Here is a 12,683-nt window from a genome sequence, read left to right as displayed (position 1 = left end):
TTATTGCCCACATTGTCAAACAGGTAACACAGCAATAACGATCCGTGATGTGGTACGAAACAGAAAAGCCAGAGCACTTGTTATGTTTATTTTTATTTTTTTTAATCGCTCTTCTGCAGTGATTGAGGACAGATCACAAACCCCAGTGCACTAGAGCAGCCATTTTGAAAAGAGCTTTGAAACAGATAACGTGTCATTATGTTAATAATGAAAGAAAAATTATAGGTACGTTATTTAAACAGTTGTAGCAACACGCGGAGGCATATGATGCTATATTTTTCAGAACCCTGCTACTTACTCTTTATTGTTTTTGCAATGTGAAAGATTATACAATACACTATTGTAGTAGTTTGTAATTGCTTCCAATTTGGTATTTCAACTTTGTGTCATTCTTATTTTAGTCATTATGCTTTGGTGGAATATGCAATATTCCAGACTAAATTAAATGAGTCCCTGATCTCAGTATCCTCCATTTCAAAATCATTTGTTTGAGTGTTTGGAGTACTTTCACAGAACTATTCAACCTACATTATTTTCTGAGAGTTTAGTGATGGGATTGACTTTGTACTGTAGGCCTACAGAACTTGTTATGTTTACATCTGGCTTCATGCCAGTTAATTCGAAACCAACTACTAAATCTATATAATGAAATCAAAACTGACAGATGTAGTGAATTTAGTGAATTGTGTTCAAACACGTTCAATCATCAGTTGGATTGACAGGAAATATATAACGCATTTAGTCAAGTGTGACTCTTGGGTAATCCAGTGCAAAAGTGTACAGCTCAATAAAAAACAAGTAGAAAGCTGAATAATTGACATGTATTTATGTTAAAATTGAATGTACAGTAAATGCTTCCAATGTGTCAAAAAATAATCAACTTTTTGATACTGTCCAATAAAGAAAAAAAAAATTGGATTTGGACCTGTGTTCTTGAAATAAGGAGTCGCCAGAATTGACATTGTTTCAGCATGAAATTCCCCTGTGGCGCTAGGGCCTTTAAAATAGTTCTACTGTAGCTAACAAAACAATTTTATGAACTGTACAGTACCAGCTGTGCATTTCCATTCACTGTATACTGCACTGTAGGTCTCAAATGTGCAGTTTGAGAAAGAAACACATGTTATAGTAAACTAGTATTTTCATTTTACAGCATGAGATCTGCTTCTAGATGAGGGAAAGCAAGTTCTCAGTTAATTTGCCCTGCCTTCCAGGAAATCTGTTAAGGCTTCACATCCTAAACCGGTATTTCACCTCTGCAGGATTTTTGAGGTCCAAGCATCTTGCTGGCTGCAAAGCAGGTGAATCATTAGTCGAAGCAATGGGTTGGTAATTATAGGAAAGACGAGCAAAGCAAAACTTTTCCCTTAGTGACTGAACGTTTTCAAGTTGGCAATATCTGAGTTGCAGTATTCACCTGATTGGTGCTCTACTTTCTATTATGTCAAATAGGTTTCGGATTGTTTTATTATATTGCATTGAGAATAAAACTACTAAACTACTAAAAGAAATACATCTCAAATATAATATAAATTAATATGAGAGAATGCAAACATTTAATTATCGTGCTTAGGGGCGGTGCTGTAGTATGGGTTAGGAGCCAAGCTCATCCAACGCCTTCATGATTGAATGTATATAGCACATTATACTACAGTGGATTTGACTACCCCCTGTATATAGGGCTTTTAGAATGTGCATTACTGAAATAATCTACAGTTGTAGCTGTCCATTAGACAGAAATCAGTTGAGGTACAGTACTCCTAGTTTCTCTTCACAGTACTTTCAGCTAAGATCTTTAAAGCAGATGTTCAGAGACTTATAGTAATTCCAAGGTGTATCAGGGACTCAGAGTGTTTAAATTGCGCCTCAAGACTCCATTTTATACATTGTCTTACTGCTATGCATAGTTTTATTTTATTGTTTTATGTATATTTATGTATTTTTAATGTAAAGCACTTTGTGATTTATTTTAATGAAAGGCTTTATACAAAATAAATATATAAATATCTGTCTTTTCACTGAGCAAAAAGTGAGCCGTGGGTTCACATAAGACACGAAGTAACTGATCCGACCATTATAGGTACAAACATTTCTGTTAATCCCTCGTAAAGCCAAATTCCTGCAGATTTCTGCCAGGAACACATCATGCCCTTTTCCTAATATGATCCTAAGTTTGGGATTCTATGAAGTTAAGTCATGTGGATGTGTTGATATTAGCATAGTCTTAAAATAAATGGGGAATAGACCAATGAGTACCAGTACTACAAATCCCATTTTTGTTAAGTAGGTTTTCCAAGCTGAGTAACACAGTATTTAAGCGATATGTGTGTTTGTATTCGTTCTCTAAGATGAACATTATTCATATTATTAATATTAGTGTTCTGTTTTGATTGATGCATATCTTTGCGCCTCTGCATTGCTCTTGCTGAGCTCACCTGTAACTCAAGCCCCTTGAGGATCTACCACTTAAGTTAATCTGAGTGTTAGCCAATTTGAATGTACAATTGTTATAGTTTTATTATTTTCTAGGTTTTTATGTTTTCATTTTTATATTAATTTTGTTTGCTACAGTGTGGTCTGTTTTTGCAATGGAGAAGCACAATGTTTGGGTCTGCTAACACAGAAACATACAGTAGTTCTACAATTCTTCCGATAGCTGATTAGTCTCAAAACTTCAAGTCGGATCTGGAGGGATCCCAATATTTCAGCATCAACAACATGGTTAGGTAACCCATTCCACACCCTGACCACTCTCTGTGTAATGAAGTGTCTTACCCTCTTTCCTAAGTTTGTCTCCAAACCAACTGTGTCCTCTGGCCCTAGTTTCTGTTCTGCAATTGATGTATTGACTAAGGTTAACTTTGTCAGTTCCTTTTTAAGATTTTAAAGACTAATCAAGTCCTGCCTAATTATTGAATTCTAAATTCATATTACAAATAAAACCTAGTGGTGGTGTTCAGTATATCAGTGCTATTGGTTCTTATTAAAAAGGTTTGAGTGTGTGCAGTATACTCGGATCCTGTCAGAAACCCTTGCGCAGGTCATCAGAAATAGTTTTCTTGTCATTTCAGCCTAGTCAGTAGATAGATACTGCAGATGAGCAATAGCCAGCAGATGACAGATGTGCAATGCATTAAGTGCACATTATTGACTAAAGAGCCTTTGACCCTCTATCACTTTGCAGAAATCAATGCGATTCAGGCCAACTGACTCATTTAGCTTCTTCCTGTACTGTACAGTGAAGAAATAGTATGGGGATCACCAGTGCATTAGGACTACATTGTGGAGAGATTGGTAAAATATGATATATAAGCTGGCATCTGCCCAGTATTGATTGTGTATTTGCTATTCAATCACGGTACATTTTACATTCAAGACTGACTGGTGTTTGAAGCGAAGTACCTTCAGTACTGCCAGCGTTGCCATAAAACAGTGTTGTTGTGAGCCCACCCCAAGTTTATCTGCCCCCTCTGCCCACCCTACAACCCCCCTTGCCACAAGATCGGCCTATTAGCCTGTGAGGATGGGACCCTCGCTGTAATATTTAAACGCCTGTTAATTTGTTTATAATTGTTCTTATTCTACTAGCTGTAGAACCATGGTATATTAGGTATCGTGCTTGCTGTTGAGCAAGTGTATTTGATATATGATGGTGTATTGCTGTATTTAGATTAGGGTGCTTTTTCACTTAATGAAGTTGCTGTAGCTTGACGTGGGACAAGTGTTTTGTTACTGCCATATGTTCGGTAATCTTTCAAGAGAAGGGGTAATGCTAATGTTCAGTCTTTACTGGTAATAGGTGGGGATAAGCTTGGACAATCACCCCGTTACAGTACATAGCCTAATAGTCATTCACTCTTAGAAGGTCGTAATATAGTCATAGAACCTTACTGAAAAGCAGTTGGATAGGTTTTTTTTATTGGGTCAGATCAGTTACCACAGTGACTTAACCACAATAACATATTTTCACAAAACAACCAGACACTTGGTGTAAAGTCAGAAAGAACCAAGGCTGAATCCTTTTGGAAGCAGTTGGTCACAAGTTTGTGAATCAAAAACCACCTGGTCATCTTTGCCTAACAGCAAATACTAGTTTTGTACCCAGATTGCTGTTTTATGCAATTTTAAAATAAAGCTGGTTCTAGAATCCAAATTTTTATCCTAGATTGTCACAGAGTCGGCCGAAGTGGGCGGCGTCAGAGCCAGGAAAAGTAATGAAATACACAAAACACAGGACGGATGAAATGAAATGATGAAGACGCCTGTTGGCGCCGGTTTAATACAAAATAAAAGGTTTAACAAACACGAAAAACACAGGACACGGCACTCTACGCCAAAATAAATAGACAAACAAAAACAGACTAAACTTAACAAAACGGTGCACGGACAGACACTGACAAACACGGTGAGCGGATACTTTCTCTTCTTATTATTATTATTATTACTATTACTACTACTGCTACTGCTACTGCTACTGCTTATTTCCTCCGTCTCCAATCCCGTTCTCCGCTCACCGAACACCCAACCGCCAGTATGTGACAACGTGCATCTATATATACTATTGTGCTGGGATTCAATTACCAATTAATTATTCACTTGAATCCCAGCACGTGAATTAATAAAGTGCAATTCCCCGTGCTCACATATTACTACATTTTACTTGCACGTGAAGTGCTGTGCAATCCTCGTGCCTAAATACACATATACATTTTTAAACACTCGTGTTACACAGACCCGTTTATATCCCGTGTACCAATGTCTATACACCAACATTTAAACACACCACACGCAACACATAACAGATAATATACACAGGGGCGGGCACTTTGTTACATAGACTTATAGACTTTTTAGGTGGTGCTTGGGTGTAATCACATTTATTTAGAAGGTGTGTCGGTATTACTCACAGAGGTCTCAGCAAGTACACTTAAGTGATAAGAACATACTGTAAGAACATTTGCAAACAAGCTTCCTGGCCTATTTCAAAACTCAAAACTTGTTTCAAGTCATGTCCTAAAGAATTCCAATGATTCAGTGTAAACAACTACAGTAGGTAACCCATTCCGTAACCTCAGCACTGTGTTAAGAAGTATCTCCTACCCTCTGTCCTTAGTCAATTATCCAGGTTTCAGTGTATATATTCAGGCAAATTCTTTAAAAACTGTTGATTTTTACTCACATTTTACAAATGTGTATGAGTTTATATGGGCTTATAAATCAACCTTCTAAACATAAAAAAATCTATTTGTAAAACCTTACAGGGCAGAATACCTTTAAGCTGTTGACTTTCCCATTCACTACTAGCTATAGGTTTGCAGTGAAATCAGTAGCTGTTTTCTGTGAAGGAAAGTCTGGTTTGGGAAATTAGGAGCTAGTTTCCAGAGCTCATTCATCATTATTAATCCCGCTTCTAGTGTCTAGCAGGGGGGAGTCGGCACAGTAATGACCCAGTGGAGACTGGGGTTTAGCCCAAGAGGAAATTGAAAGTTAAGCCTAACGAGGGAATTCAGGGTTAAGGAAAAAAAAGGAGAGAAAAAACGAAACCCAATTGCATGTGTGTCTGCACACAAAACCTAGTCGGTACTGTAGGGTTATTGGTCAAAATTACAAGTTGCCTTAAAAGTTTACTGCTGTAATTTTGCAGTTTTCTTGTGAGTTGAAATGTTTATTTAATATGCTTTATTATTCCTGTATGGGCTTCACAATGTTTTACTATGCTTTATTACACTTTGCTGTGCATTTTCTATTGTAAACTTTTATAATGGTGGATACAAGGCAATATCACAATTGTCTTGCATACATTCTGTAAATACAAACCATGGGAAATACCTATTGTGTTTTCTAAATTCTGTGTTAAGGTAATTATTCAGTTCAGAAGCTGCTGTTCAGGATGTGTAGCCTGTCCCTTTGCGCAGAGTTAAGAAAAATGAACGCGGTTTTGAGTAATGGCAAAAAGAACCGCTATGAATGATGTCAAACCATCATGAAAAGGTAAAGGGGCAGTAAACAACATTTTTAAAACTTACTCATTTGGGTTTTCATTCAAGCTGCAGAACATGTTTTGAAATTGGCACCAATTCAAGCTGAAAGGTCATTAAATGTGCTCGCCTAACATCACCTCGAATAAGATGTTCCAAGCTGTCATATTTTGTAGTCTAGTAAAAAAAATCTTTTATTTTCACTGCTAATTTTCCTTTGTTTCTCTTTGTAGGCCAAACCAATTTATGGAGGCTGGCTGTGTTTGGCACCTGAAGGGACGGATTTTGACAATCCAATGCAGAGATCAAGGGTAAGAAATATTTAAGACTACAAAATATGGGGGCCCGAGTCATCCTGGTAAAAGCGCGGCCGTGTGGTGTGCAGGGTGAGCCACATACTCGGATGCGCTGGTTCGCGGTCTGGATGTGCAAAATTGCCGGTCTTCACTGGGGATTCCAGGGGGAACGTTACATTGAATCTGTCTTCTGTCTTTCCTGTGGGTTGGGCCCTTCACTGATTCACTGTTTTCAGCATGTTGTTTTAATTGTAAATCACCTAAATAAAGAGGGAACCATATAAGGCACTAAAGCTATGTAATTAGTTATCCTAAGGTAGTTTTTTTGTTACTTAAAGCTGAAAAAGTTCAGTATAATTTCTGCATAACAATTTTTTACTAAATATATAATAATTTAAATAATACTGTATAAATCTAATACAATTTAATGCACGTAACAAAATGGAGCATATTCTCAAAACTGTTTACAAGTCCTTATTGGTGGAACTCTAAAATTAATAAGACACAACATTTAGTCTGTTCTTCTAAATACAATGTTTAAATGTCTGAGTTGTTTTATTTTCTTTTTTGGTAATTTATGAAGTGATTTTTTACTATCTGCAAAATAATGTGCTAATGTGAATTTGGAGTAAATGTCTGTGAATTGTGTCCAAAGTCTATTTAGCCACACATTATCTTCATGATTACTTAGCTGTATAGATCTTACCATAAACGGCGTATTTCTCACAGGCAGGATGGTGTAATAATTGTTTTTTAATCCAGGGCTGGTTTTATAACATTTGAGGTTTAACCTCTAAAACAATTAGTCAGAAAAGTGGCTTTTGGTCAGCCTATACCAATACCCTGCCAGGGTATGTCACAGCTGGATTTTATTTGAGCATGTTACTGAACTGGGGAATCACCCTGGATTGAACCAAACACCTATGTGTGATTATAACACAGTCAGCCCTAAAATAAATAAATAAATAAGTAAATAAATAAAAATATTTGCATGCACATTTCATTACAATGTGACATTAATTGATACAATTTGCCTTTCTCTCTCACACACAGAAATGGCAGCGTCGATTCTTCGTTCTGTATGAACATGGCTGCCTGCGCTTTGCTCTGGATGAGTCGGTAAGTTCATTTGGGGTTTTTCAATTTCGAAACCAAAATGTCAAAAATACTTTTAATAGAAGTATGAAGACTACATGTGAACATGTAGGTTTGGTTCTTTGTTGGCATTAAAATGTATATAGTGGCTCTCAAAAGTATTCACCCCTATTGGGCTTTTCCACATTTTGTGTTACAACATGGAATCAAAATGGATTTAATTAGGAGTTTTTGCAACTGATCAACACAAACAAAAAATCCATAATGTCAAAGTAAAAAATATAATCTACAAATTGTTCTAAATTAATTACAAATACAAAACAGAAAATTATTGATTGCATAAGTATTCACCCCCTTGAGTCAATATTTGGTAGAGGCACCTTTGGCAGCAATTACAGCCGTGAGTCTATTTGGATAAGTCTCTACCAGCTTTGTACATCTGGACACTGCAATTTTTGCCCATTCTTTGCAAAATTGCTCAAGCTCCGTCAAGTTGGATGGGGACCTTTGGGGAATAGCAATTTTCAACTCCTTCCACATATTCTCAATTGGATTGAGGTCCAGGCTTTGACTGGGCCACTCCAGGACATTGACCTTTTTGTTTTTAAGCCACTCCAGTGTGGCTTTGGCTGTGTGTTTGGGGTCATTGCCCTACTGGAAAATGAATCTTCTCCCAAGTCCCAGTCTCTTGCAGACTTCAGCAGGTTTTCCTCCAGGATTTCTCTGTATTTTGCTGCATCCATTTTGCCTTCTATCTTCACCAGCTTTCCAGGCCCTGATGCAGAGAAGCATCCCCATAGCATGATGTGGCCACCACCATGCTTCAAGGTAGGGATGGTATTCTCAGGATAATGTGCAGCGTTAGGCTTGCGCAAAACATAGCGCTTAGCATTGTGGCCAAAAAGCTCTATTTTGTTTTTTTTCAACAATGGCTTTCTTTTTGCCACTCTCCCATAAAGGCTAGTTTTGTGAAGCACTCGGGCTATTGTTGCCGTATGCACAGTGTCTCCCAGCTCAGCCGTGGAAGACTGTAACTCCTTTAGAGTTTCCTTAGGCCTCTTGGTGGCCTCCCTGACTAGTGCCCTTCTTGTCCGGATACTCAGTTTTTGAGGACGGTATGTTCTAGACAGATTCACAGTTGTGCCATATTCTCTTCATTTCTTAATAATGGACTTAACTGTGCTCCGGGGGATATTCAGTGCCTTGGAAATGTTCTTATATCCTACGCATGATTGGTGCTTTTGAAGAACCTTATTCCAGATTTGCTTTGAATGTTCCTTCGTCTTCATGATGTAGTTTTTGTTAGGAAATGTACTAACCAACTGTGGGACCTCCCAGAGACAGGTGTATTTAACCTGAAATCATGTGAAACACTTGAATTGCACACAGGTGGATTCCATTCAACTAGTTATGTGACTTCTAAAGACAATTTGTTGCACCAGAGCTTATTTAAGTTTGTCATAGCAAAGGGGGTGAATACTTTCTGTTTTAAATTAATTTAGAACAATTTGTAGATTTTATTTTTCACTTTGCAATTATGGACTTTTTTCTAATTAAATCAATTTTGATTCCATGTTGTAACACAATAAAATATGGAAAAGTCCAAGGGGGTGAATACTTTTGAGAGCCACTGTATCTGTGTGGCAGGGCAGAAACCCTACTGTTGCAAATAGTGTGTGTGTGGTGGGGGGGTGGATGGGGTTGGCAGGGATTGCTGTCCCTGCCAGCAATTGCAGGTGTGGGCATTACCCAATTACTGTAGCTAACTGATGCTTATTGGGGAGTGGCTAGGTGTATTAAAATATCCAGAAATTCTTTGTTTGTGCTGTGATTTTTGTATTGTTTATCAGTGTGATAGTAAGGGCTAATGCTCAGCCTACACAGTTATTGTTTGTTTTAAACCTTTTATTTTGTTCCTGTGTTTTGTGTTGTTTTGTTAAATAAGTGTGCGCATTCGCACTTAAATCTGCAGCTCTGTCTCTAGGTCTAATTCCTGCCGGTAGCCAGCCTGGGCCATGACGCTTCCCTGTCACAATCTGAATTGGGTTTTTCATGTTCATATGTTTTACTAATTAAATATTCTTTCATTTTGATATAGCTGGACAAACTTCTCTGGAGTAAAATGAATCTGGTATCCTATAAAATTACCTGTATAAAAAATGAGACAAACACTTTTCTGTACAGTAGAACCTCATTGGTGCATTGGTTTCCTTGCATCGTTTTGAGACATTCATTTCTAAACTCTGTTATGAACGAATACGAACATGACCATTTTTGCCACTGAATACATTTTAAGCAGCATTTGCTTGAATACAGAGATTGTGATTCTATGCATATTCTGAGATTAAAAAATACAGTACATGACAAGGAAGGTGCTTCAGTGTGTGAGTGACAGGGGTTAAAAGTCTGTTCCCTGCTGAAAACCTGAAAATTTAAATTGGGTTCTCATTATTAATTGTTGCTACGACTGTATAACCATCTTCAAGAACAGCCTAGAAATGTCCTACATTCATTCTTCAGAATGTTCAGTGTGTAATCAGCCTTGCCTCGTTTCCCTACTGAGCAATTCCATATTGGAGAACTTGCATCCGGCTCTCAGCGTCTGTATTAATTAATTATTATCCCTGTGGGCAGTGAAGAGTCATATGCCCATATTTTTTTTTTTTATATACTGTAGTAAGACGACACATGTTCTGGATTGTGATTAGCTGGGTTGGTGTATATTAGTAACCAGTTTTATGCCTGTTTTGTATTTCTTGTTGTTGTTTATATTACCTATTCAAAACATTTTATAGAATTGTGATTTGTTTGGTCATGGTGAGGGATAAGAGCACTAAGTCCAAATCAAAGGAGCTGACCTTGTACAACGCACTGGCGAGACCGCACTTAAAATACTGTGTTCAGTTCCGGTGACCATATTATCAAAAGGAGATTGTGTCCCTCAAGATCAACCAGACTAATCTCAGGACCTAAAGGAATGAGCTACGAAGATATGTTGAAGAAACTGAATTTACTTAGCCTAGAACAAAAAATTAGGGGGACTTGGATGAAGCCTTTACAATCTTAAACCAGGCCCAGAGGACACAGTTAGAAATGAAGTGTTGATAGACTAAGGACAGAGCGTGGGAGACACTTTGTTAATGCTGACTCCTTTTTGAATCCTTTAACTTAACAACTTTTTTCAGTTACTAGAAACCGGACAAGCATTGATGGACCGAATGTTTCTTAAATAGTCAGACCCACTGCCAGCTGGTGTTATTTAAGTTTCCTACAGTCTACCGTTAGTCCTGCTGTTCAGTCCTGGGCCTCTAACCATCAAACTTAGGCTTCTTAACCCTACAGTAGGCCTCCAGAGCTCAAAGGCTAGAGAATTACCCTGTTAAAACACCTAGTCCACTTTGTACATTCTAAATATAGATCCATAATGTTAATAAACCACATAAACATGCCAATCTTCATTACTTCTGCCAGACGATTTGACCAGTAGATTCTAATGACCCATTTGAAATCAGTCTGTCCCAATGACAGCAGCTTCCCTGCTGATGTTGTGGAAAAGCTGGTGAGGAAATGAATGGGAAAATTGCACTATGGAGTGTTTCAGCATAATTGAAGCTGATTCAAACCATTTGTTTTAAAAGGAGTGTGAGTTAGCTCACTGATCATGTGGAAGATGAAACCATTGGCTTATAATAAGGCTGTAACAAAGGGCACATTTTGAGCTTTGGAGGTTCGGAACACATTACCATACAAAGGTTCAAACCTTCGATGGTACTAATTTACATAGTACACCATAGCTACTAGTTTTATATTTAATAGAAAATCCTATTGTTTTATAGGTAATCCATATAAATTGAATAAAGCACTCACATTTAGTTTAAAAATATGTTATTTAACAGTAATCATGTTTTTATAATTTAAATAAAAATACACATTGTTTATGTACATGTAATTGATGCTGCTTGCGATATATACAGTAGGCTTGCATTTCAGCAGCATCTTACTGCAGCCAGTTAAAAGAACTACAGCTGACTTGTGCAAAACAAGGCTTTATTTAACAGTCACCGTTACAAGCAGGTTATCAGTAACAGTCACATTTCACTTATTTTAATACTACTACTACTACTGCTACTAATAATTATATGAACTTACACTTGTCAAGTAATCTGGGAGATTTGTTGTGCTTCCATAATACATCAACAGTCACTTGCACATTTTGCATTTTGGTCGTATGGACATTTAACAAAAAATAAAAATTATTAGCGTATATTTTGTATGTTTCAAACATATTCTGCCATATCTCTTCTTATAAATGTCTTGTACGCTAGGTCAAATCCATTTAAATGCAAATAACTTCATGAATTTACGAATGTCATACCTTCAATACCAAAACTAAATGCAAATGTGTGACTTATACCAAATAAATTTCAAATGCTTTTCCATACAACAGACATTAATTGATTGATTAGTCTATACAAACATTAGTACAGTTTGGGCCATATTCATAAAACTTACCGTCTCCTTTATCGTGCCACTAACGGCATTTAACATGATGATGGTATTTTATCTGATGCATGGGTGGACCTGTGGGCATAAAAGACTATAGAGGCAGTTTTGCTTTTATTTGATCACCTTGAAACCGTCCTTGGTGACCAACTGTAATGTGTTAGCAAAGCAAGGAAGGTGTTCCAACTGTGCACATGTATTGCTGTCAGAGTTTGTAGGCAACAAGATCTTCATCATCACAAAAAGCACTGAAAGAATCCTTAACATCTATATTTTTAAAGCCAGGTAGAGAGAATGCCTTAGTCATACTGGCAGCATTATCTGTGGTTATGTTGGTGACTTGCGAGATTAAAACCAGCAATGGTCTCATGATACTGTTCAGCTTTATACTGTGTGAGATCCAATGACAGAGTTCGTTGGCCAGTCCTCAATGAAATAAGCAGTAATCCCAATATAGCTGCGCATCTGCCTGCTAAACCAGATGTCAGGGGTCACACAGACACTCTGGGACAGCTGCATACGAAGGGTGAGATCTTCTTTGAGCTGTGTACACTTCTCAAGAATCAATGTTGAGGCAAGATGTGTTCTGCTGGGAACCTCCTAACATGGGTCCAGATTGTTCAAGAATGAACGAAAGTATGTACTGTCAACTACAGAGAGGGATCAAGTCTCCTGCAGTGAAGGGCATCGGTTATGTCAGTTTTATGACAGTGTGTGGACTTGTACTTGCTCCTGTTAATCTGCTTACGCTTTCCTGGCAATTTTTGAAGAATACTGTAGACTTTCTTGTGTTTATTTCTGAAACAAACAA

At 37.5% G+C, this 12,683-nt stretch overlaps 1 protein-coding gene across 4 annotated transcripts in view; it reads left to right on the top strand.

Annotated features, from left to right (window-relative positions):
* The window catches only part of LOC121295905 (protein outspread-like), a 73,413-nt gene that overhangs the window by 8,457 nt on the left and 52,273 nt on the right, over positions 1–12,683 (top strand). For all 4 annotated transcript variants that reach the window (XR_005946982.1, XM_041221026.1, XM_041221025.1 and 1 more), the window contains exons 2-3: positions 6,212–6,289; positions 7,328–7,393. Coding sequence is in view for 3 of the 4 variants with exons in the window: in XM_041221026.1 (XP_041076960.1) it covers positions 6,212–6,289; positions 7,328–7,393 (144 nt within the window). In the remaining variant the exon portion in view is untranslated. The remainder of the gene's footprint in view (positions 1–6,211; positions 6,290–7,327; positions 7,394–12,683) is intronic.

Source organism: Polyodon spathula, chromosome 20 (assembly GCF_017654505.1).
Source record: "Polyodon spathula isolate WHYD16114869_AA chromosome 20, ASM1765450v1, whole genome shotgun sequence".
NCBI lineage: Eukaryota > Metazoa > Chordata > Actinopteri > Acipenseriformes > Polyodontidae > Polyodon > Polyodon spathula.
This window is presented reverse-complemented; position numbering and strand designations above follow the sequence as displayed.